Raw genomic sequence first — 26064 nt, 5'->3', positions numbered from 1 at the left:
CCCGCCCCATCTTCATCTCCTTCCTCCTCGCTGCCTCTGTCCAGCCTCACTAGCCTCGGCACTGAGCCTTGACCTTGCCTGGCATGCTCCGCGACGCTCTTTTATTAGGTGGCTCCAAATTTTGCTAGAGACACCTCAGTGAGGTCTCCCATGATCACCCTGTTTTAAGTTGTAGCTCTCCCACGCTCCCTGTTCTCCTTTCCTGCTTTATTTTACTCCATTGCACGTTGTATGTAGTTGACCCTCACCTCATTTACTGTCTTGCTTCACTGGGATATAAGTATTAGGAAGGCAGGTGTTCTTATCTGCTGCTTTTATCCTTGGAGCCTAGAGCAAGGACTGGCACATAATAGCAGCTCACTGAATATTTGTTTAAAGAAAACCCAAAAATAGATTAAGTCTATACGATTAGGGATGTTACAGTGATATTTTTTATGGTAGTAGGTTTGTTATGGCACATTCCAATTTTATGAGACTGCCTTTTTTCCTGTTTCTGATGCAGTTCTAGTGATTTCAGTACCACATTTTCTTAGATCTGTCACTTAATCTGTGTTGGAATATAATATCAACAATAATAATAGTACTTACCTTGTGCCAGTACTGTGCTAAGTGCTTTACTTGCATTCTCATGTAATCCTGTATTTTTTTTTACTTAAAAAATTTTCTCGGTTTTGAAATATTCCAAATATGAGGAAAAGTTGCAAGAATATTAGAGCGACAACCCATATATTTTTTACCCAGATTCACCAATTGTTAATATTTGGTCACATTTGCTTTCTCTCTTTATATATATATGTGTTTTGCTGAACCATATGAGAATTCTTGTGGAAATCATGACACTTAACTCCTAAATACTTCGGCATGTATATTCTAAAAACAGTGCCATTTTTCTACATAACCGTGAGCAATTAGAACACACAGAAAATTTAACTTCAGTATAATTTTCCTATCTAATAATATATATTATTGTATTCAGATTTCTATAGTCATCTCAATAATGTTCTCTATAACTTTTATTTTAGACATAGCATTTTAAAAAACATCTGAAATCCAATCAAGGATCACTCATTCCACTTAGTTATCATTTAGATCTAGACAGTTTCCCAGTGCGTTTTCTTTGTGGGCAGGTTCTTTTATGCCGTGGACAAGTTGGAAGAGTCTAGGCCAATTGTTTTTGCTTAATTTAGATTTGTCTAATTGTTCCTTACGATTAGATTCACGTTACACAGTTTTTGACAGGAATGCTTCGTAAATGATGTATTTTTCTCAGTACGTCACACCACAGGGCACATAAGGCCTGTTTGTCCCACTATTGGTGGGATTTGTTTAATCACTTGGTTAAGGTGATGTCCATTGTAAAGGTATCTCTTTCCGTTGGCTATTAACAAATAATATGTGGAGTGGTAGTTTGAGGCTGAGAATAACCTGTTCTCTCACAAACTTTCACTTAATGGTTTTAGCATTCTTTGATGATTCTTGCTGGAATCAGTTATTATTGTGGTGGTTTAAAAACTTATGTTTAATCTTAGCAACAGCCCAAGTAATCGTTTAATTACTGTTGTCTCATTTTAAAGATGATGGTACTGAGGCTTAGAGAAATTAACTTGCTCATTTAATTAAAAATTAATAAGCTCATGTAGCCAGGAAGTTGCAGAGTTGGGATTTGAGCTTCATAGTGGCAATCATTCATTCGTTCAACAGAAGAGTTTGAATACTGAATGCCATGTATTCGAAGATGATAGACGAATGTCTCCTATTCTTTTTTTTTTTATATAATTTTAATTATTTATTTATTTTCCCCCAAAGCCCCAGTAGATAGTTGCATGTCACAGCTGCACCTCCTTCTAGTTGCTATATGTGGGACGTGGCGTCAGCATGGCCGGAGAAGCGGTGCGTCGGTGCACGCCCGGGATCCGAACCCGGGCCGCCAGCAGCGGAGCGCACTCACCCAACCGCCAAGCCATGGGGCCGGCCCTCCTATTCTTGAACTATTAGTTTGATGATAGAGATAGATAAGTAAGCAGTTAATTATGTATTAAAGAATTATGATACAGGTATGAGTAAAAAGAAAGTAGGAGAATAGAGAAGAATGGTGATTGACCTGAGGGAGGCAAATGTTGAAAATGTGAGTGTGTTTTGAAGGATGAGGAGTTTGTCAGGCAATGAAAAGGAAGGAAAGGTTTTCAGGCAGAGAGAAAAGATTATGCAAAGACCAAATTGTAAAAGGGCCTAGCATGTTCAGGGAACCTTGAATTCAATTGGGGAGAGGAACATAAATGGCGGCAGCAAAATTGGGAGAGGGGAGGAGTAAGTGGGACAAGGGAATAAAGAGTGGTAGGAGATAACGCTGGGAAGGGTTAAGGCCAGCGGGTGGAAGATCTTGTACGTCTTCCTGAGTTTGGTCTTTAGCGTGTAGACTCAGAATTGCCACCTCAAATACCTGGAGAAGCCAGGCACAAAAGAATGAAGTAGGTGTAGTATAAGAAAATTAACTGCTAGAAATAGAATCAAAGTTCTTAATTTTTCAACTGTGGGTATAAGCATCTAGCATACAGTAGAGGAAGTAACAAGAAACAGTAACTATATATTAAATACAAAATAGACATTGAAAAAATACAATTCCTATGTTTAAAAAATAATTTGTTACTTTTAAATTGGAAACTAGAAATCTGATACCTTTTCTTCTGCATCTAGTTAGTTACTACTGTCAGCTCTGGTATTTCAGGTCAGTTCAGAGTTCAGCCTTGACTCTTTTAGCTTTTAGCAATAATTAGTTTTTTTTAATACTATTTCATTATTTCGTTTCATAATACATCTGTTTACAGATGAGATTATAGGTAAAATTCTGATGTCCTGCCACCATATTTAGTTTTCAGAATTGTATTGTAATTCACTAACTACTTTTGTAGCTCTTTATTCATGTACTGACGTTGAGAGAGGGGAACTGAATAATGTTAGTTCATTTTAATAAAGTTTTAAAATAGAGGGACCGTGTTTGAAATTAGTCTTAAATGCTACTGTTTTGAAAAAAAATTTAATTCAGGCCATTATTTTCATTTCTGGTCACTCATTTCAGTTAAGAAAGTAGTCCAGATTATTTCTTCTTTTTCTTTTTATAAATTTTCCTTTCTTCTTCTTCTTTTTTTTTTTTTTTTGCTGAGGAGGATTTGCCATGAGCTAACATCTGCTGCCAATCTTCCTCTTTTTTTGCTTGAGGAAGATTAGCCCTGAGCTAACATCTGTGCCAGTCTTCCTCTACTTTGTATGTGGGTCTCTGTCACAGCATGGCTGACGAGTGGTGTAGGTCTGTGCCTGGGATCCAAACCCGCAAACCTGGGCCCCCCAAGCAGAGTGCACTGAACTTAACCACTATGCCACAGGGCCAGACCCCAGATTATTTCTTGACAAATGAATTTCCCAAACACGATTTTTCTAGGTATGAGCAAATTAAGTCATACATTTGGGTAACCCTTTTAAACATTCTTATAGAGAATAAGAAACAGATGAGTTTAGATGGGTTGTAATGTCATCCTGGACATTGAACTGAGGCATTTTTTTTATTAGATGACAATGAATACATTAATTTCTTTCAATAGTTCAAATATGTTCTTTCTCTTTCACAACTAATCCCTTAACTTTTAGAATTACCAGGCTACTGTGTTATGTATCAATCAAACAAACCGTTGGAGGCTATTATATTATATATCAATCAAACAAATCACTGACTGTGGTTCAAAACAAAGGCATCTATTTTATATCCTGACTATTGTATTGATTTTTATGTCCATAATAATGTAATTTGTAACCGTTTTAGGCTAAAAGAGGTTAGGCTAGGCTTTGGGTATGTGGAAATGAGTTGTGTCTGCTCTCAAGAACTCCTAGTCTAGAAGCATCTATTATTAGATTTGTCCTATGGTGGTTGCTTAATAAATATTTGTTGAATGAATGGATGAATGAAAAGATGTAATCCATTTATGAGTTAATTTTACATTATTACACAGTACACATGGCCCATTAAGTTGATATTGTGAGCCATTAATGGATTGTATCCATAGTTTAAAAAACATTGTTTTGATGTTTAGGAAACCGGGAAATAGTTCCTAGGATCGTTATCGTAGGTTCTTGGTGAGGGAAACATTTATCCTTGGGGAACACTGCAATAGATGAAATCTTAGGCTAGGAAAAAAAAGTCCTCAAATAAAACCTTGTTTCACCATGGGATTTGTCAAGGAATTACTCTAAAGAACTCAAAGTTAAATTTTGAACTCTTCTTGGACTCTGACTTTTTTCCTCCCTCCTTTCTTATCAGCCTTCAAACAGTGGCCGAGCTGCAGAACTCCTTGCCAAAGAACAGGGAACAGTACCTGGATTTATTGGTTTTGGAACATTTCAGAGTGACTTAGGCTACGTTCCTGCTATTCAAGGAGCTGAAGAAATTGACAGTCTCGTGGATTCTGATTTTCGAATGGTGCTGCGGAAACTTTCTAAGAAAGATGTCACAACAAAATTAAAAGCAAGTTTTATCATTTTCATAAAAATGATTAAGAAAATCCTTTTGTTAAAATGTAATTGGCATATTTTGTGTAAAGAAAAATGAAGAATCATTTATCACTAATAGGTTCTTTTACAGTTGTACTTTTTTCTGACACATAGACTTAAGCTTGGTTTACACTTACCTTCTGGGTTATAAATTAGTTTGTTGCTCTGCACGTTTTTGAAGCACTTTGGAATTCTGAGTTTACAGTGTTTTCCATTAGAGAATGTAATTTTGACCCTGTGATTTAAATGGGATTTTTTGTTTGTATACGTTTTTTTTTTTTAAAAAACTGAAAAGTTTCTACCACAGTAGCCTGTGAAGAACCTCTTCAGATTAGTCCCATATGGCACGAACAGAAACAATGTATTGTCCTATTACATAAAATAGGCTAAGCTTCTAGAACAGAATAAATGTAATCAGTGACCAATATTATAGTTGTTGATCCTTAACGATGTTAATAATTTACTTTTAGGCTATGCAGGAATTTGGAACCATGTGTACGGAGAGAGACACAGAAATTGTAAAAGGAGTTCTTCCATACTGGCCAAGAATTTTCTGCAAAATTTCACTTGTAAGTATTAAGACTTTACTAGTTTATTTCTGTTGTATATTTTTTGGTTGAAGTCATGGGGACTATCACATTTATATGATTCATTTTCAGCGAGGGTTATGAGATGTTGTGTCAGTATCGTTATGCAGATTGGATCATGTTGGGTTGTATAAAGCCTATAGGGAGTCTTTGTTGTCAGAAATTAGGTCATTACCAGAGAGTTACCCAGATACTTTCCAATCATAGTAGATTTTGACCATTTGATTTCTTTGTATATTTGCTGCAGAAGAGTGAGAGTGAATTGCTTAATTGTTCAAAGCCTAGCCTTGATCTTGAATACAGTTGTTTTCATCTCATTGAGAAAAGGAGAGGGCTGGCCGGCCCCGTGGCTTAGTGGTTAAGTGCGCGCGCTCCTCTACTGGCGGCCTGTATTCGGATCCCGGGCGCGCACCGACGCACCGCTTCTCCGGCCATGCTGAGGCGGCGTCCCACATACAGCAACTAGGATGTGCAACTATGACATACAACTATCTACTGGGGCTTTGGGGGAAAAAAAAAAGGAGGAGGATTGACAATAGATGTTAGCTCAGAGCCGGTCTTCCTCAGCAAAAAAAAAAAAGAGGATTAGCACGGATGTTAGCTCGGGGCTGATCTTCCTCACAAAAAAAAAAAAAAAAAGAAAAGGAGAAAAAGAAAAATTAATCATATGCTAGGATGACCATATCTAGAAATGCCTGTATTTGTTTTTGTGGGCTAGAGCTGTTTTAAACCATGTTATATTTTTAATAGGATCATGACCGCCGCGTTCGAGAAGCCACACAGCAAGCTTTTGAAAAACTTATCCTTAAAGTGAAAAAACACTTGGCTCCTTATTTAAAAAGTTTGATGGGCTATTGGCTAATGGCTCAGTGTGATACGTATACACCAGCTGCTTCTGCGGCAAAAGATGCCTTTGAAGCAGCGTTCCCTCCGAGCAAGCAACCTGAAGCCATAGCATTTTGTAAGGACGAAATTACAAGTGTAAGTTCTTGGAACTGTTCTGCATATGTATTTTTTTTCTGAAGTGTTTAAGGACTATAAGGCATATTACAGTGACAGCTCTTTGACCTGACACTGTGAGGGAACGAGTAAGTGAAATATTTCCAATGGAAGATTGCCTTTTTAAAATGGTGTTCATCAGGATTGACCATTTTGGATTTTTAATAATTGACCCTTTAGATCGGATCTTTCTAAATTATTTAAATTTTCCACCTTTAATTTATAAATCTTAATTTATCATATTATCTAAAAGACTTAGCTACATGCTTTGTTAAATATAATCTAAAAAAAGAGTACATCTAAAAATTAAATCTAAACTTATTTTTCCCCGTGCTCGCATATCAATACATGTACACAGATCTACTTCATTCTTTTTGTTGGCTCTCTGATATTTCTTTGTGTGGATGTACAACAGTTTGTTTAATTTCTTCTATATTAATATACCTTTGGGGCTTTTCTCCAATTTTTTATTACACAAACTGCTTCAGTGAACTTTTTTTTTTTAATTGAAGTATCATTAACATACAATATTGTGAACATTCTTGAATAGATCTCTTCATACTCTGTGGAGTGATAGTTATCAGAACTTGTAGTAACCATATGTTGGGTCAAAGGATAAGAACATTTAAAATTTTTATAGATGTTGATAAATTGCCCTTTGAAAGGCCATACAAATTTATACTCCTGTTAACAGATATGAAAGTTTCTCCAACACTTGGCCAGCACTTTTGCCAGAGTGATATCAGCCATAACTTTTGTGGCTTTCAGTTCCTCTGTGTCTAATACTGTCCTTCCCCATTTCTTCCCTTGTTATTTGCTATTCCTAATATATGGACTGGAAAAACCAGACAGCCAAGGTTCTTAGTATTATATCAAGAAATAAAGTAGCTGGACTGTAAGTGAGGGGGGAATTGAGGATTTAAAAAATTCACACTTGAATTCATACCCTTATTTAGTGCTCCTGTGTTTCCATAGCACCCTGTGTGTAATCCTACTGAAACATCCTCCCTCCTTTCTTCCTTTCAGTTAGTCAACCTTACTGTGGCTTCCCATTATACTTGCAAGTCCAGATTTCTTATCTTGGCCTATAGGGTTCCACATGGTCTAGTCCCTGCTTACCTATCTGATCTCATCACCCAGCACCTCTCCTACACATGCACACATATACATTCTAGACCCCCGTTTAGGTTCTTGGTTCTTCTGTTCTTCATTTCTCTGGTGTACCAAGCTTGTTTTTCTAAAGAGAGTGTTTTTGGCTTTAATCATGTTCTCAAAGGGAGTTGTGTAACCCAACTGTAAATTAATCATTGGTTTATTTAAAATATCAAGTGATAAATGTTATGAGAGAGAAGTGTCATGCGTTTGGACACTAAGAGTTTTAGAAGATGGATTTTAAGACACTTAATTTGGCTGTTCATAGTTTTTTGGTTCGTTTGTTTGGTTTTTTTGTTCTTGACTTTGTTATATGTGGATTATTTCCTCCATTATTTTCCGTTTAATTGGCCATGTCACAGTTCATTACAGATATTGGGTTTGAGCTTTCCCAAATTCAAAACCAATGTGTTAGAGAGGAGGTAGGCAAATGAAGATCAAAATGTCAGATTTATAGACAGTATGTCATAATGTATGTAAGAACATGGGCTCTGGGTCATGCCATTGGATTCTAGTCCCTTTGTGCTATTAGTTGGATGTGTGACCTTGGACAAGTTTCTTTGCCTCCATTACCTCATCTATTAAAGTGGGAATTAACTTGACTTCATGGAGTTTTTGTGAGGATTAGTTTAGTTAATGCATGAAATGTGGTCAAAGCAATACCTGGCGTATGGGAAAGCTCAATAAATGCTAGCTGTTCTTATTGCTGATAAAATAGATACTGGAACAGTGGGCTTCCTGGTACTGCACACTCCAGAAGTAGGCAGACTTACTCGCATTTCAAATGGACCCTTGGACTTCCTCTGTGATGGAGCAGAGCACAATATGTGTTCTCTGTGAGCAGGGAGGTGCTCAAAAAGAGAGGAGAGGAAAGCAGAGCCTAATTTTTCTCCCAAACTTACTAATTGGGTATTCCATCCACTTGATCACTGTGTGCGAGAGGAGTGGAGAAGCAAGATGCCAGGAATATTTAGGGAAAAATTCTTTTTGATGGAAACTGGAAGTGTTTAGGAGAAGTACCCTGTCCTTACCCCAACAGCAGCCAACCTTGGGGATTGACAGGGAAAGAAAAATAGGTAAAATATTTTCAAACCTTTTAGTTTTGCTATTTAATTTTGCTACTTTTGTGGGAAAGGGACCAAAAACTTTTAGGGAAGATGAGGTTTATGGTCTATCTGTTCACCATTGACAGTTCAATAAAATCTGAGGGCTATGGAATTTTCCCCCTCTCTAGGTGCTGCAGGATCATCTTATAAAAGAAACGCCTGATACACTCAGTGACCCACAGTAAGTTGTATTGTGTCTATGACTCTTGTTAAGGATTTGTTTCACTCATAGGTAATAAGATGATAATTTCAATGTGACATTTTTAAAAAAGGGATTCAAAATGTAGAGAGGAAAGTACTTAATATAGTACTGTATGCCCGGTGCTGTTTTAAGTGCTTTTACTTGCAAATTGTCCTGCTATTTAACTTGAATTATCTGCGAGCTACACGTTGTGTTCTTTTACAAAGAGATGTTTTTAGATTTTTCCCACATTTATCTTTTGACGGTCGTAGCAGGAACCATTTTAAGGTCTGGTTGAAAACAGTTGAAGAACTATGAATAGTTCTATTGAAAGAGTAGTAAAATGTTCCATTTACTTTTGTTCTTAGATTCTAATCAAACTGTTAAGAGTCCATAAGGGAAAGTAATCTTTGATGCATTGATATCCTTTCCCCAGAATGACCCTATTAACTGCTACTGAGAGCAGTGTCCTTGCACACTTATTTCAAGCCACAGCTTCTCATCTACTTTCACCTTGTATTATTAAAAAAATATATGATTAAAATTCTGTGAATGTTTGTATTTTGTGTGTGTGGGGTGGCACAGGGAGAATAGAATATAGAAATAAAGCAACTTTGGTAGATATTTAATGATAAAACATTTAAAATAGAAGTACCAAATATGTAGTTTGGCTTATTCTCAATCCTTATGTATATTTATTTTCTTTTCACATCAAGAACTGTTCCAGAGGAAGAGAGAGAAGCTAAATTCTATCGAGTTGTGACTTGTTCCTTATTGGCATTAAAGAAATTACTTTGCCTGTTACCTGATAATGAGCTTGAGTCTCTGGAGGAGAAATTTAAGTCTCTTTTATCCCAGAATAAGTTTTGGAAGTATGGAAAACACAGTATACCTCAGGTATCTTAATCTTGTTTATTTTAAGACATTTCTCTGATACCTTCTTTTCGTCTGATCTTGTTTCTGTTTATGCTTTATGTTTAAAACTCTGCAAAGACATCTTTGTAGTGGGACTGAATTGCCTCTGTTACTAGAATGTTATTATATTTTCACTTTTTTATTTAGCTATTTAGACTTCAGATTCAGAGTTGAATTATACTCCTCTGTTCATGGCACCTTAAAATTGTTGGTGTATGCAAGGCTCTTCTTGTTTAATGTATTTATTTTTTCCCTTTTGTCCCTGTCTCCCTTTCCATTCTCCACCTCCACCAGCTGATCATTCTAATGTACTTCATGCATGTCCTTTTGTTTGTATAGTTGATTCTCATTATTTATAGTGATTATCTTCTATAAAGTCCCCATGGACACTGCATTAGTGAATACTGAAGCACTGTTCTTAGGAGAAATATAGGATTAGGTTCCTTCGTGTCTTTGGTCACAACATTTTTGTCAATTGGTCAGTATATAGCCTTGTTTTATGTATGTCTGTTTAAAGACATCTCATTTAATATATATTGTTGATTCGTTAACATTGAATTCACGGACAACAGCACTAAAAGTCATGCCTGAATGAAGCTTATCGAACACGTCTTTTCTCTGTTAGGCATATCAGAGCCTTTTTGCAGGTGTTTTTAATCCACATAAATGGTATTGTGTTATAATTCATTCCATTTATTGATTTTTACTTAGTTCTTTTTTAAAAAAGTACTAAAATACTTTTAATCCATCATGTTCCATATATATATATCTGGTCCATGGCTTCTAACTGCTGTGTAGTATTCAGAAGTTTGCATCCATTCCATTTTACCTGTCCATTCCCCCAGTGATAGACCCCCTGATTGCCTCCAACTCCCTGCCCTCACAAGTAATGCAGCAGTGAATATCTTCATGTGTCCTCAGATCTGTTAGAATTTCTTTTTCTGAAATTCTCTCAATTTCCAAATTGCTGAGTTAAAGAGTATGTGCATACTTTATTTTCTGAAGAAGTGCCAGATTGCTCATCTGAATGGCTGCATTACCCTAGACTCAACCACCAATGCACGATGAATCCTGTATATCCTTATATTCTAGCCAGGACTAGGCATCATTCAGCTTCTTAATTTTTATCAGTCTAATAGGAGTTCAAATGTTCTCTCTCTTTAATTTTAATTACTCTGTTAACTAGTGACTTTTAGCATCCTTTACAAGCTTTTTAGATTTTTGTGTTTCTTCTGTAAACTAGTTGTTCATGTCTTTCTCCCTTTTTTTCTATGAGAGTTGTTCTCTTGTTTTACTGGAGTTCTTTGTATATTCTAAATATTAGTCCTTCTGTCATTTTTACACATTGCAAATAATCTCCTATTCTGTTACCTTTCACGTGTCCTCTGGAAGAAAGAAATTTTAATGTTGATGTAATCAAAGTCACTGATTTTGCCTTATGCAGGCCTTTCCCACTTTTAAGCCATAAAGATATTCTTGTATTTTTAATAGTTATATCTTTTTTAAGTTATATTTTTTTATAGTTTTACCTTTCATATGAAGTCTTTAATCCATGAAAAATCCACTTTTTATATGGTGTTAGGTAGAGATCTAGTTACATTCCTCTTTATGTCTAGTGAACCAGTTTTCCTATCATCCAGTAAACTATTCATTCTTTCCCTATTTATTTATGGTCCGCCATTATGGTACATTTAGTTCCCATATGTTCGTAAGTTTGTCTCTAAACTCTGTCTTCTGATCCAAAGACCTTTGTTTCTTTGTATGCCAGTACCACTGTTAATATGACATTATGATATGTCCTAATAGCTGCTCAGGTGAGTCACTCTTTTTTAGTCATCATCTTCAAGATTGACTAAGTTTTAGAACTTGATTCTTCCGTATCAATTTGAGTGCATTTATTGAATTCCTCAAAAAAGTCTAACTAGAATTTCAGTTGGAGTTGCACTGAATGATTTGGGGAAACTTGCTGTCTTTATGTTGTTGAGCCTGATGTTATGATGAACCTGTCATATCTCTCAATTTATTCAAGTGTTTTAAAAATATCATAGAAAAAAAATTTTTTTGGTGAGGAAGATTGGCCCTGAGCTAACGTCTGTGCCAGTCTTCCTCCATTTTGTATGTGGGTCGCCACCACAGCATGGCTTGATGAGTGGTGTAGGTCAATGCCCAGGATCCGAACCTGCGAACCCTGGGCCACCGAGGCGGAGTGTGTGAACTTAACCACTGCACCACCAGGCCAGTCCCAGTCCTAGAATAATTTTTTAACCAACTTTATTGAGGTATAATGTACACACAATCAAATGCAGCCATTTTAATCATACAGTTTGATGAGTTTTGGCAGATGTAATACACTCATCTACATGTACATACCCATGTAACCACTATAATCAAGATATAAAACATTTTTATTACCCAGAAATGGGTTTCTTGTGTCCCTGCTAGTCATCCTTCTCTCTACTCCAGGCAACCATTGATCTGCTTTTTGTCACTACACATTAGGTTTGTCTTTTCTAGGTTTTCATATATATGGAGCCATATATTACTCTGTATCTCGCTTCTTTTCTCAGCATAGTGCTTTTAAGATTTGTTCATTGTTGTTGCATGTATCAGTAGTCCATTCCTTTTTAGTGCTTAGTTTCATATACTCTTTGTATGGACACATGTTTTCATTTTTCTTGGCTAAGGAGAGTAATTGGTGAGTTATATGGTAAGTATACGTTAAATTTATAGGAAGCTGCCAAACCATTTTCTAAAGTGGATGTACTGTTTTGCACTCTTATCAGCAATGTATGATATTTTTAATTGCTGCAAATCCTCACTTTGATGTTTTCAGTTGTTTTAAGTCATTCTCATGGGTTTGGGATCAGGGGATCGACAGACTACGGCTCATGGGTCAAAATCTGGCACACCTGTTTTGTAAATAGTTTTTTGTATTTTCTGTGGCTGATTTCATACTAACAAAGCAGAGCTAAGTAGTTGCAACAGAGACTATATAGCTTGCAAAGCCTAAAATATTTACTCTCTGGCTCTTTAAAGAAAATATTTACTCACCTCTGGGGTAGAGATTTTTCATTGTGGTTTTAATTTGCATTTCCCTGATGGCAATGATGTTGAACATTTTTTAATGTGCTTATTGGCCATTTGTAAATCTTCTTTTTTGAGGTGTCTATTCAAGCCTTTTGCTCATTTTTTTTTTTTTTTTTTTTTTTTTTTTTTGTGAGGAGATCAGCCCTGAGCTAACATCCGCCAATCCTCCTCTTTTTTTTGCTGAGGAAGACAGCCCTGGGCTAACATCGGTGCCCATCTTCCTCCACTTTATATGGGACGCCGCCACAGCATGGCTTACCAAGCAGTGCGTCGGTGCGCGCCCGGGATCCGAACCAGCGAACCCCGGGCCGCCGCAGCGGAGCGCGCGCACTTAACCGCTTGCGCCACCGGGCCGGCCCCCTTTTGCTCATTTTTAATTTAATATGTTGTATTTTTTATTTCTAAAATTTCTACTTGGTTTTTTGTATTTTCTATTTCTTTGATGAAATTTCCCTTTTTGTTTAAAGACTCTGTTTTTTTAGAGCAGTTTTAGATTCACAGCAAGATTGAGGAAAAGGTACAGAGTATTTCCCATTTACCTCCTGCTCCCCTCAAAAGCATAGCCTTCCCCATTATCAACATCCCTTACCAGAGTGGTACATTTGTTACAATTGATGAACCTACATTAATAGACCTTTATCATCCAGAGTCCATAATTTACATTAGGTTTCTCTCTTGGTGTTGTACATTCAATAGGTTTGGACAAATGTATAATGACATGTATCTGTTTCTTATTTTTTTTCACTCATTGTTATGTTTTTCTTCACCTCACTGAATATAGTTATAAGAGCTGATTTAAAGTCCATGTCTGAGAATAACATCTGGGTCATCTTGGGATTGGCATCAGTTAACTGTCTTATCCCTTGAAATGGGATCACATTTTCCTGGCTCTTTATATGTTGAGTAATTTTAGATTGTATCCTGGACATAGATATTTAGATTATATCCTGGAATTTATGTTTTGGAGACTGGATAATGTTATATTGCTACAAAAGTGTTGATGTTTTTGTTTTAGTAGACAATGAGCTTGGTTAGATTCAAACAGCAAAACGTCATGCCTGCAATGGGCAACATCTGAGATCTCATTTCAGTTCCTTAAGCCTTAGTTTTAAGCTGCTTTCAGTTTACCCTGTGTATGCATGGGTCAAGGGTCAGCTGTAGATGCAGGCTGTTTAAACAGAGAATGTGGAGATTCCTTTCTCTGGCTCTCTCCTTTCTAGAATTCCCTGTCACTCTCTTGCAACCTTGTTTACCCTGGGCTCCTTTTCCTGCTTCTTCCAGTTCCTCCAACCAGAAGGATGTCAGGCTTTCTATTGGAGTTGTGGCTGTCCCTGTGCCTCTGTGGTGGTGACTGCAGCCACCTTCAGGGCAAAGCTGCACAAAATGGGAATCAATCTGTGTGGATTGCTTGACTCCAAGTTTTGATTCCCCTCCAAAATGTGTATTTCAGTCTTCAGAGCCCTCAGGTAGTTGTTTTTTGTGTTTTGTTCACAGAGCCTATAGTCGTTCTTTGTAGGAAGATCAATGTATTATCAGTCTCTCACTACAACATATTCTTTTGGCCATTTTTAAATTGGGTTTTTACTTTTGAGTTGTGGAATGTGCTTTATTTATTCTGGTTGTAAGTATTTTGTCAGATAAAGTATTGTGAATGTTTTCTTCCAGTCTGTGGCTTACCTTTTCATTTTGTTAATGATATTTGGAGAGTAGGTGTTTTAATTTTGGTGAAGTCCAGTTTATCAACTTTTTTTTTGTTTTTAATTTTGATGAAGTCCAGTTTATCAATTTTTTTCTTTTATGGTTTGTGCTTTTGATGTCTTATCTAAGATATCTTTGCCTTCTTCAGGGTTGCAAAGATTTTCTATATTTTATTCTAGGATTTTTATAGTTTAGGTCCATTTAGAGTTAATTTTTGTGTATGGCATAACAGTGAGAGTCTAATTAATTTTTTTCATGTAGGTATCCATTTGTTGAAAGACTATTCTATACTCACTCTGGCACCTTTGTCAAAATTCAATTGACCATACATGTCGGTTTTTAATTTTAGACTCTATTCTGTTCCATTCATCTATATGTCTATCCTTACATCAGTACCACACTCTCTTGATTATTATTGTTTTATAATAAGTTTTGAAACCCTCCAACTTTGTTCTTCTTTTTCAAAATTATTTAGGCTATTTTAGATCCTTTTCATCCTAGAATAATAATAGATAATACTCTCCATACTGAACACATCTTTATGGTTTTTGTCATTATTGTGAAATGGATTTTCCTTTTCAATTACATTTTCTATTTTGTTTCTACTGATATATAGGAGGACTATGCTTTCATATGTTAATTATATATCCAGCAACTCTTCCAAACTCCTGTTAGTTCTAATAGTTTGTCTTTAAATCTTTTTGAATATTTTTTATAGCTTGTTATTTTGCTACAATTATAGATTGTTTTTTGGGTTACTTTCCAATTCTTTTTATTTCCTTGTCTCTTTGTATTAATTAGGTCCTCCAGTACCATGTTGAATAGAAGTGGTGATAGCAGGCATCCTTTTCTTATTCCTGACTTTAATGGAAATAGTTCTAGACTCTCAAAGTTAAGTATGATGCTTGCCGTAGATTTCATAAGGTTTAAGGTTTCCTTTTTATTCTTAGTTTGCTGAGTATTTCTGTAATAAATGAATGCTGATGTTTTCTTGATTGTGTTTTCTGATATGTTTATATGATCATACAATTTTCCAGCCTAGCATATAAGAGAAAAACTTAGTCATTCTGTATGTATATCTTTTTAAATACTCTGCTGACATTGATTTGGTAATATTTAATATAAAATATACAGAAATAAAATATTTTGTGGGGTTAAATATATGTGTGTATATTTTTTTAATCCCAGAAAACATTGTTATTACACTCACAATCTTGATTTGGATTTACCTAAATATTTGTTGCTTTGTTTGCTCTTTATTCCTTTCTTCATCTCTTAACTTCCATCTGGGATCATTTACCTTCCGTGTGGAGTGTGTCCTTTGGCTTTCTTTTTGTGCTGGTCTGCTGGTGATGAAGTCTTTTTCTGCTCTATCAAAAAAGAGGTTTTTATTTCACTCTCATTTTTGAAAGATAGTTTTATGAGGTACAGGATTAAATACGGGCAGTTATTTTTGTGTTGAATATATCATTCCACTGTATTCTGATTTACATTGTTGCCATCGAAGTCAGTTATGAGTCTTAATGTCCTTCCTTTGAAGGCAGTTTGTCTTTTTCCTCTTGCGACTTTTAGGATTTTCTCTTTGTTTTTTTTTCGCAGTTGCACCATGATGTGTCTTGGTGTGGACACATCATTTCTTTTTATATATCCTACTTGGGATTTGTTGAACTTCTTGAATCTGTAGATTGGTGTATTTCATTGGCTCCAAAAAATGTTCAGTTATTATCTCTTTAGATATATCCTTTGCCTCATTCTCTCTCTTCTTTTCCTTGGGGATTCTGATTAAATATATGTTAAGTCTTCTCACTATCCTCTATGTATCTTATGCTGTCCTTGGTGTTTTTGGTCTTTTTGTCTTTCCATGCTACTTGGTGAATAAATTCTTTTGCTCTGTGTTTCAGTTCACTGATTCTCTCTTTATCTGTATCTAATCTGCTCTTAAACTGTGAATTGAGCTTTTATTCATATATATATATATGTAGTTGAGAGATTATGCTTGGTTCTTTTTCAGATCTGCTGTGCTTTTTCTAAGGTCTTTTTCCTGTCATATTTCTTTAAACTTCTGTTTCTTTAAATATAATAAGCATTGTTCATATGGAGTTTGTAACTGATAATTCTGAGATTTAAAGTCTCAGTTCTCTGTGTTATGTTTCTGGTAATAGTGGCTCATGATGACTTATTTCTTGTTTGTTTGGCTGTATTTAACTTTGTGCTGTTTAGTATATTCCTAGGAGTAATTTGAGGCCCTAAATGAAGGCTTCTGCCGGTAAAAAGGATTTGTGTTTGCTTCAGCCAAAAAAATAGAAAGTTGAATTATTTCTACCTTCACTTTTAGCTTAGTAATTACTAATGTCTTTTCAGTTATTTGATACTGTTAAAAAGATTTTAAAAAGTATTTTTTCTAGCCCTTTTAGTTTTATTAATGGGAGGGTTAGTATGAATAACCTATTTGCCATTACCATAAATAAAAAATCTTATCCCAGCTTTACTAGGCTTTAATTTAATTCAGCCTTCTATTTTTTCTTTTAGATCCGCTCAGCTTATTTTGAGTTAGTTTCTGCTTTGTGCCAGCGTATTCCACAGTTGATGAAAGATGAAGCATCCAAAGTGAGCCCATCAGTTCTACTGAGCATTGATGACAGTGACCCCGTTGTATGCCCCGCTCTCTGGGAAGCTGTGCTTTACACACTTACAACTGTTGAGGTAGGTCAGAGAGGTACATTTAGTACAGGGAATATTTGTCTTAGTTGTAATTTAGAAGCCTTAGATATGATGCAAGAGAGAGCCTATCAGATTATTATTATTCCAATATCTAAAACATATTGGAAAAATGCTTTTTTGCAAATAAAATACTAATAAACTTTTTATAATTTTGGAGTTTTAGTTTTTAATGGTGGTGAGAGATTTTAGCCTCTTTAGGTAGGATACTTGATTTTTATTTTTGAGAGCCTATATGTCTTCTCTCTTAATTGGGAAAATATGTTTATGATCTCTAATTATTATTATAATGTTTTCTTTGGTTAGGACTGTTGGCTTCATGTAAATGCAAAAAAGAGTGTGTTTCCCAAGCTGTCAGCTGTGGTTCGTGAAGGTGGTCGAGGTCTGGCTACTGTCATATATCCTTACCTTCTGCCATTTATCAGCAAACTCCCTCAGTCCATTACAGATCCAAAGTTGGATTTCTTCAGAAATTTCCTCACCTCTTTAATTGCAGGGTAAGGAATTTAAATTCTTGATCTTTAAAGCAAAAGAGATTTTTCTTGTTTTCATAAATACATAGAATGACATACTCATTATTGTCTTTCTTATTTAAATTTCCCCAAATTGTTTTGCTGTTTATTAAACACTTTTAAAGTTTTCAGATAATTACAATTGGAATTTTTTTCTTGGGTACTTTCTAGGCTTTAATGGTAGTTCACAGCAGAAAGTGAGACAAATATGGTAAGGCCCTTGATGGAAACAGTTCATTTTTCAAATGAGACATTTTTTTTATGTTGATAAATACAGATACCCAAATGCAGAAAATGAACCAGTGAAGTTTTTTTTTTTTTTTTTTTTGTGAGAAAGATCAGCCCTGAGCTAAGATCCATGCTAATCCTCCTCTTTTTTGCTGAGAAAGACCGGCTCTGAGCTAACGTCCATTGCCAATCCTCCTCCTTTTTTTCCCCCAAAGCCCCCCAGTAGATAGTTGTACGTCATAGGTACACATCCTTCTAGTTGCTGTATGTGGGACACGGCCTCAGCATGGCTGGAGAAGCGGTGCGTCGGTGCGCATCCGGGATCCGAACCCGGACCGCCAGTAGCGAAACGTACGCACTTAACCGCTAAGCCACGGGGCCGGCCCACCAGTGAAGTTTTTAAAACTTCCATAAACTTATATATGATAGCTGTTTAAAGTCATACTTAAAAAATTATTTCAGTGTATTTGTTGAACTTAATAAATAAAAGCCAGTTTTATTAATGATTAAAACTTTGTTTTCACTACATTATTATCTTTATTTGTTTAAGTCTTCTCTTTCAAATTTGCAGGTAGATTTGTTCATGAATAAAAAAAATCTGTTATCTTTTGTTGACCCTTTTTTGAAAATATGCTTTTTTTTCACAGTTCTTCAAGTTCATATTCTAATTGGGCTGTATTTTGGTTGGTTGTTGTTAGTTTTTACTTTAAAAAAATCCTCTTCTTTTGGTATGATGCCTTTCCTGTGTCTTTATTTTTGAGTTGCTTATTTTCTTTTTCATGAAGGAGTAAGCCACAGTTATTTATTATTTCTCAGGCTATCAACAGAGAGAACCAAAACCAGCTTTTCAGAGTGCTCAGCAGTAATATCTGCTTTTTTTGAATGCTTACGTTTTATAATGCAACAAAACTTAGGTGAGAAAGAGATTGAAGAGATGCTCGTCAATGATCAGGTATTTATAATGTGAAAATCATCAGTGCCTTTGCACACTGACTATAAAGAATCAAGCTCATTTTGTCTTGTTGCCATTTTATTAATTAGCCTTCCTTGTAAAGATTTTATTTTTATAATTTGCAAATTGAGTAATGTGTATTTATGACCAGATAAATAATTCTTTACTGTCAGTTGCTAGCATAATACCATAATGCGTAAGTACTAGTTAGTCTCTGGATGTACAAATCCTAACTGTTTTAGAGAGCTGCAATGCAAAACAGAATTTAGATGTTATTTGTGTTCTTTTGTATTAAGTTTAAATTATGCAGTAATCATCTTGTTGCTTCTAAAATATTCAAGTATCTTTATCCTTTTGTGAACAATTGTGCTTGGCTTTTAGAACCAGTGATGAGAGCAGGTTCTGGAATATGGTTCCTTATGGTAGGAAATTAATTAATGAAATTGTATAAGCCCAGATCCTAGTTGATGTCTCAGATAGTTAACTTCTCTTCTCTTTGTAATTTAAGAAAAAGGGTTCTGAATTCTGTGGGTCCTATATGTCTTTCATATTGGCTTAGAAAAAAGCCAGAAACTTGCATAAATTCAGAAGATGTAAAGAAAACTTTATTATTTGTTAATGACCAATAATCTTGGTCAATTATATCATAGAAAAGAAATAATTCAGGGGAGTGCAGTGAAACCATTGAGCTCTTTGTATGATATGAAAATGGTCTTCAAGTTAACTCTTTTCAGAGATCTGGGGAAAAATCCATGTTTTTCAGCTATTAAGTATGAAATTTTATAATGTTTTACAAATGCCTTGTTTAAATTTTAATTCTCCTGAAAACTGAACTTTTGTAATTTTACGTCCTCTTTCAGTTGATTCCTTTTATTGATGCAGTTCTCAAAGACCCAAGATTGCAAGATGGGCAGCTGTTTAACCATTTAGCAGAAACTTTAAATTCCTGGGAAGCCAAAGCAGATATGGAAAAAGATGATAAAACAGCTCACAACTTGGAGAAAGTGCTACTAAATTTCTGGGAAAGACTGTCAGAGATCTGTGTTGAGAAAATCAATGAGCCAGAAGCTGATGTGAAGTCCATTTTGGGTGTATCTAACCTATTACAGGTCCTTCAGAAGCCGAAGAGCTTATTGAAGTCAAATAAAAAAAAAGTTGGTAAGGTTAGATTTGCTGATGAGAGGCCTAAAAGTAATAAAGAGAACGAAAAATGTGTCTCCTCAGAAGGAGAGAACAGTGAAGTCTCTGAATTAATGGCTGAACCTTCTCTCACTCATAATTGTTCAGACATTATATCTCCACTAAGGAAAAAACCTTTGGAAGACTTGGTCTGTAAGCTAGCAGAGATGAGTATTAATTATGTCAATGAACAAAAGTCAGAGCAACATCTAAGGTTTCTTTCTACTCTGCTCGACTCCTTCTCTTCAACGCAAGTATTTAAAATGCTACTAGGTGATGGAAAACAGAGTATTGTCAAAGGCAAACCTCTTGAAATAACCAAACTTGCACAAAAAAATCCTGCAGTGCAGTTTTTGTACCAGAAACTAATAGGTTGGCTAAATGAAGATCAAAGGAAGGATGCTAGTTTCTTGGTGGACATTTTGTACAGTGCCCTCCGTTGCTGTGACAATAATATGGAAAGAAAAGATGTCTTGGATGATCTAACTGAGGTACTCTTGTTGTATATCTTTTTAAACTGTAATGGTTTACACTGGTACGCTCAATATAGATGAGTAGAATGAGACCTGCATAGGGGTTATTTTTGGATTGTTTCTTTTTTAAGATTTTATTTATTTATTTTTCCCCCCAAAGCCCCAGTAGATAGCTGTATGTCATAGCTGCACATCCTTCCAGTTGCTGTATGTGGGACGCGGCCCCAGCATGGCCGGAGAAGCGGTGCGCGCCCGGGATCCGAACCCGGGCTGCCAGCAGTGGAGCGCGTGCACTTAACCGCTAAGCCACGGGGCCGGCCCTTGGATTGTTTCTTGGCTATGAATGTCAAATTAAAGACAAGTAATAGGGGCTGGCCCATTGGCGTAGTGGTTAAGTTTGCACACTCTGCTTTGGCAACCCAGGGTTCACGGGTTCGGGGCCCCGTGCGGACCTACGCACCGCTTATCAAACCATGCTGTGGCAGGCGTCCCATATATAAAGTAGAGGGAGATGAGCACGGATGTTAGCCCAGGGCCAGTCTTCCTCAGCAAAAAGAGGAAGATTGGCAAGAGATGTTAGCTCAGGGCTAATCTTCCTCACCAAAAAAAACAAACAAAAAAACCCAAAATAAAGACAAGCAATGTATTCTTGATTGTGATTGAAAAGTGTGTGAGACTTCTGGGTAGGTGTTCAGTAAGTATGTTAAGATGACAAAAGTTGATAATAAAACGGTAAGGGCTTTCAGTCCATAGTTTTTAAAGCTGGGCTAGCTAAAAAAGTTTTGGTTTTGTAGTGGTTACATGGTTTATATTTACTTGTAAAAAGTTTTACTATTTATTCTAGCAGATTGTTTCTAACTCTTTTTGTTCTTTCAGGTGGATCTGAAATGGAATTCTATTCTTCAGGTCATTGAAAAGGTATCTCAGGGACTTGTTTCTTTTTCATTTTTTGTATATATGGGTATAGAGAAACTAAAATTACAGTCATACTCACACACTGGTATGTGGCCGGGTGTTTATGTTAGAGAACTTCCGTCTTACTGTAACTTTATTCCCATAATTTGGGAAGACATTGGTGTTTGCCTTTCTGTAGTATTATTTTTCTCGTTAGGAATATCAGGGAAGAATGAACAGGCTCTGGAAAAATCAGTGTTTCTTCCCTGGTACGTAACAAAGGGAGAGTTAAAAAAACATTTTATTATCTTGTAAACTAAAGCTACAGGTTTCTGCTCTTTTCCTAGTTACTTTTTCTTCTATAGACGTGGATTGAGTGGTTCTAGCTTTGCCTAGAACGCATCAGGAAATTAAGTTTGTCTTGTTCTGGAATACTACACAGACAAATTAAAATCTTCTAGCCTTTGATTGCCGCTTGACGAAATAAGAAAATTAGCGATAAGAATAGTGAAAAGTAATCAAGGAACATAAATAATTTAGAAATTTAAAAAAATAGCTTAAGTATTCTTTCCTTATGAAGATGTAAATGATATAACTTAACACTTTTCCAACCACAGAAATGTTATGACTAGCTACCTAAAATTATTCTTTTTTTTTAGTGTTTTTTAATTTTACATAGATAACTCTTTAATTCACAAGTTTCTTATTTTCTTTTAAAATTATGGTAAAAAATACATTAACCTAAAATTTTCCATCTTAACCATTTCTGACTGTACAGTTCAGTAGTGTTAAGTATATTCACATTATTGTGCCACTGATCTCCAGAACTTTTTCTTCTTGCAAAACTGAAACTCTGTACCCATTAAATAATAACTCCCCATTTCCCCAATAGTTTATTTTTACAAAATAAATACAGACTACTAATTTACTATTTTTCAGAGAGAAATATTACTTATCAGGCACACCATTTGCATTACTTTATCCAGTACCTTCTCTCCCTATAGGCAGGCTACATGAAAAATCAAATTATGAGAAAGCTGCTTGATAAATCTAGAATCAGAGCAAAGGGAAGTAATAATTTGATAAGAGAAGACTGATATGTCCATTTCCAACTTAGGAATGTACCTGCCAGGTAGTTTAGATACATCTGTTGGGAGGACTGTCCTCTTCCTGAGCAGTGTTTGGAAGTTCATAGGCAGTGTTTGCCCCCTATACTTCTATGACTGACTAGCCTCCCCACCCGCTTGAAGCTGATCAGATTCTTTTTGTAAATACATTGAAACATTGAGAAGTTGAACATCATGTCTTGATAACCTGAGAGACATTTTATTTAGAAGTTTATTTTCTGGATTCTGTAGGATTCTATAAAATATATTGGTTTATTTGGTAAACTATGTTAGGAAAGCCAAAGTATAGCCGTCTAAATTCTAATTTTTCTTATTTTTATGCATACTTTAAGAGCAGAGTCCTAAAGTCAGCTTCTTTAGAAACAACCCTGAATTTTGTAACCAGAAAAGGACCTTAGAGATTTTCTAGGTTAATCTTTATTTTTCAAAATAGGAAATAGGCCCAGGTTGGTTAAGAGATTTGCCCAAGGTCATAAAGCCAGAATAGTGGTAGAGCTTGGGCTAGGATAAAAGCTCTGGTTACCAACACTTTTTTAAATAAAAGGATAACGGTTTTTCAGGCACTACCCAATCCACACTTGGATTTTTTTTTTCCAGATTGCTTTGAAATGAACCAAGTTGCAAATTCCTTTCTTCTCAGCCATTAAAGCAAAAGAAGCTCTGGGAACATGGATCAGCATGCTTTTGGGGGTGGATTTACAGTTTTTTTCCTTGCTTCTCTCCCCCATGAAAATAAATCAGCTGCTGTCAGATATCTGGCTCCAGTAACTATTTCAGAGAATTTAGGGAAGTAATAATAAGTCCCACCTTTCATACTGAAGTAATTTACCACGAATATATAGTAATTGTTCTTTAATTTTAGCAAAATTAATGAACAAAAATTTAGTATCTATAGAGCGTTTTAAAATCTGTCTTGGAAGTTCATCCATTCATTATTCATTGAACATATCTCCAGTGTTGATAGCAGATGTCAAAGAAGTTTAAGACAGTCTCTGCTCTCAAGGAACTTACAATCTCATTGGAAACAAGACATACACAGATAAAACATTATAAATAATATTACAATTCAGTAAGTGCTTTAGAAATTCAGAGAAAAGCAGTGATGAATAGGGGCTGAAGTGGATGGGGGAGACTTCATAAAGCAGGTGGGATTTGTATTGATTCTCAAAGAATGGATGGGATTTTCATAAGTAAAGAAGTGGGGGAGTATTTACGGTTGGGAAGATAGCGTGAGTAAAGGATGGCCGTGTACGTAAGCACGGCTTAGTAGGGAACAAGGAAGATACCAGCCTTCTTAGAACCTTAGTACGAGGAGTGGGGGATAGTGTTGGGGCCATAATGATGAAGGGAGGCAATATGGTACAAGTACTATTTTAGGCAGATATACTTTTTGATCTTGCTTCTAATCTTTTCTTTAATTTTATGGTTTTAGGCGTGTTCTAGTTCAGATAAACATGCTTTAGTAACTCCTTGGCTAAAAGGAGATATCCTTGGAGAGAAATTGGTAACCTTGGCAGATCATCTTTGTAATAAGGACTTGGAATCCACAGGATCTTCTGAATCTTATTTCTCAGAAAGATGGACTCTTCTAAGCTTGGTATTATCCCAACATGTTGAAAATGGTAGGCAAATATGTGGCTTTTGTTTTTTAGTAGGGAATAATCTTTTCACTTTTTGGGAGGATTCCGTGTTGCTCAGTTTGCATGTTACTGGTTGAGAGTAACAAGACTTAGTTCATCCAAATGTCTTAATTTTGTAAGCACCCTAAATGTTTATTAATCTTTGTAGCATGACTTGGAAGGCATTTAATATTTTTAGTTTCATATTCTAAAGGGTTTTGCATTTAGCAAAGCTGTTCACTCTAATTTTGTAGAGAATTGCTTTTTTTGCTTAATTTAAAACTGCTTTCTTACATGAGGGCTTTTATGTGTGAGAGAACAGACTGATTTGTTGGTATCATTTTCTTTTGTCTAATACATAAACACTTGTTTTTTAAACACATGGAAAGACCCAAGTGGTTGTTAACCCAAAGTAAGGTGTTCAGCAATGCACTGTTAATATTTTTTATTTTTTGTCTGTGTGAAATTTTTTTCCCTAGATTACTTGATTGGAGAAGTATATGTTGAAAGAATTATTGTTAAACTTCACGAAACTTTATCCAAAACAAAGAAATTGTCAGAAGCTGAAAATAATGACTCATCAGTGTCTTTTATCTGTGATGTGGCCTATAACTATTTCAGCTCAGCGAAAGGATGCTTGCTAATGCCATCATCTGAAGATTTATTATTAACTCTCTTTCAGTTATGTGCTCAGAGCAAAGAAAAAACACATTTGCCAGGTAATAGCCTACTGCTCAAATGTTTTGTTGGGAATCTCCGGCTCTGACCTTCATAGTGTAAGTGCCCAGGCTTTATTAATTGAATCATAATATGTTTTGAAAGTTGAAAGCATTTTGAGTAAAAGGCTACAAATCTTAAACACTTTCAGCTTTAGAAACCAAGTTAAAGATGAATGTAGATGTTATGTCTAAAGTTCTTACTTGATATCAATGAAACAGTTTTGGAAGAGACCATGATAGATGAATTAGAATCTTAGCCTCTTCGCTCAGTAACTCTGGCAAGTTGCTTAATTTCTTGATGCCTCACTTTCTGCATTCATAGAGGGGGATATTAATATCTCCTTCTCTTATAGTTAAAAACATTCAGTCTTGGTGTATATCAAAATGAAATGGCGATTGCCTGTTTAAGGACTATATTCTTGCCTCATATGTTAATTCAGACTTATTTACGAAAGGAATATAAAAAAATACTATTGATAGAGAGCCCTCCTCCCCAACCCTTTCTTTAATACTAACTACTGTGTTTGGAAAAGATATAATACTTTTCACATCTTCAAAAGGACAACTCTCTTGTAAATAAGTTACGAGCAGAAAAAAACTAACTTTAAAAATCTTAGCAGTTTTATATTTATATGGCATGAGCTAGCTTGTCTTATTGCATATTTATGACATAGTTATTTTGTTTTAGCAGTTGCTTAGTAATTTTATGTTTTCTTTTTTTAATGGTACCTTAAAAATCTCGTATTTGCCATGAGTTCTTTCAGACATTTTGTACTGATTATAGTTATTTCAGAGGGATTACAAGTTACTCTTGACATCTTGATTTTAGACTTTCTTATCTGTAAACTGAAAAATACTTGGCTCTCTGGTGTGAATTTATTGGTCCATCAAACTGGCAGTACATATAAACCGAGTACCTTCCTACGTTTGTCTGCTTTATGGCTGAAGAACCAAGTTCAGTCTTCATCTTTGGATATCAAAAGGTAACCTTTTTATGCTCAGTTGCACAGTATCTCTTTAATACTTGATCACTGTCCTTAAATAAGATTCCATCATTAGTGTGAGTGCCCATGAAAAATGACTTGTTTCATAAGAAATCTACCAATTCTAGGAGAAGATCCAAACAGATTTTTCCAAAAGGATTTTGTTTTAATGATGGTCTTCTTAAACTCACTTAATTGAAGAATGACTTGTTACAGCATATCTGCTGGACTCCTAATTTATGGTCAGTGAAGTGATGGTGGTGCTATCCCGTGTCTTCGGCTGGTGTGCATTGTCATTGTAACCTCTCACGGCCACCACACATAGTGATTGTATTATCTTGGGGTTTGGTAGCCACTGTTTTAAGGTGTTGAATTGCAAATATATTTCACATCTCT

The 26064-nt window shown here is 35.6% G+C and overlaps 1 protein-coding gene across 4 annotated transcripts in view; it reads left to right on the top strand.

The window, feature by feature from the left end:
• Window positions 1–26064, top strand: part of LTN1 (listerin E3 ubiquitin protein ligase 1) — a 54530-nt gene that overhangs the window by 603 nt on the left and 27863 nt on the right. For all 4 annotated transcript variants that reach the window (XM_058522968.1, XM_058522969.1, XM_058522970.1 and 1 more), the window contains exons 2-14: window positions 4310–4513; window positions 5010–5108; window positions 5877–6107; window positions 8512–8564; window positions 9281–9461; window positions 16794–16967; window positions 17289–17479; window positions 18539–18674; window positions 19535–20344; window positions 21203–21244; window positions 23780–23969; window positions 24446–24685; window positions 25515–25668. In XM_058522968.1, the coding sequence (XP_058378951.1) occupies window positions 4310–4513; window positions 5010–5108; window positions 5877–6107; window positions 8512–8564; window positions 9281–9461; window positions 16794–16967; window positions 17289–17479; window positions 18539–18674; window positions 19535–20344; window positions 21203–21244; window positions 23780–23969; window positions 24446–24685; window positions 25515–25668 (2705 nt within the window). The remainder of the gene's footprint in view (window positions 1–4309; window positions 4514–5009; window positions 5109–5876; window positions 6108–8511; window positions 8565–9280; window positions 9462–16793; window positions 16968–17288; window positions 17480–18538; window positions 18675–19534; window positions 20345–21202; window positions 21245–23779; window positions 23970–24445; window positions 24686–25514; window positions 25669–26064) is intronic.

Source organism: Diceros bicornis, chromosome 27 (genome assembly GCF_020826845.1).
Source record: "Diceros bicornis minor isolate mBicDic1 chromosome 27, mDicBic1.mat.cur, whole genome shotgun sequence".
Taxonomy (NCBI): domain Eukaryota; kingdom Metazoa; phylum Chordata; class Mammalia; order Perissodactyla; family Rhinocerotidae; genus Diceros; species Diceros bicornis.
Note: the sequence above shows the minus strand (reverse complement) of the source record. Positions and strands in the feature narration are given on the sequence as shown.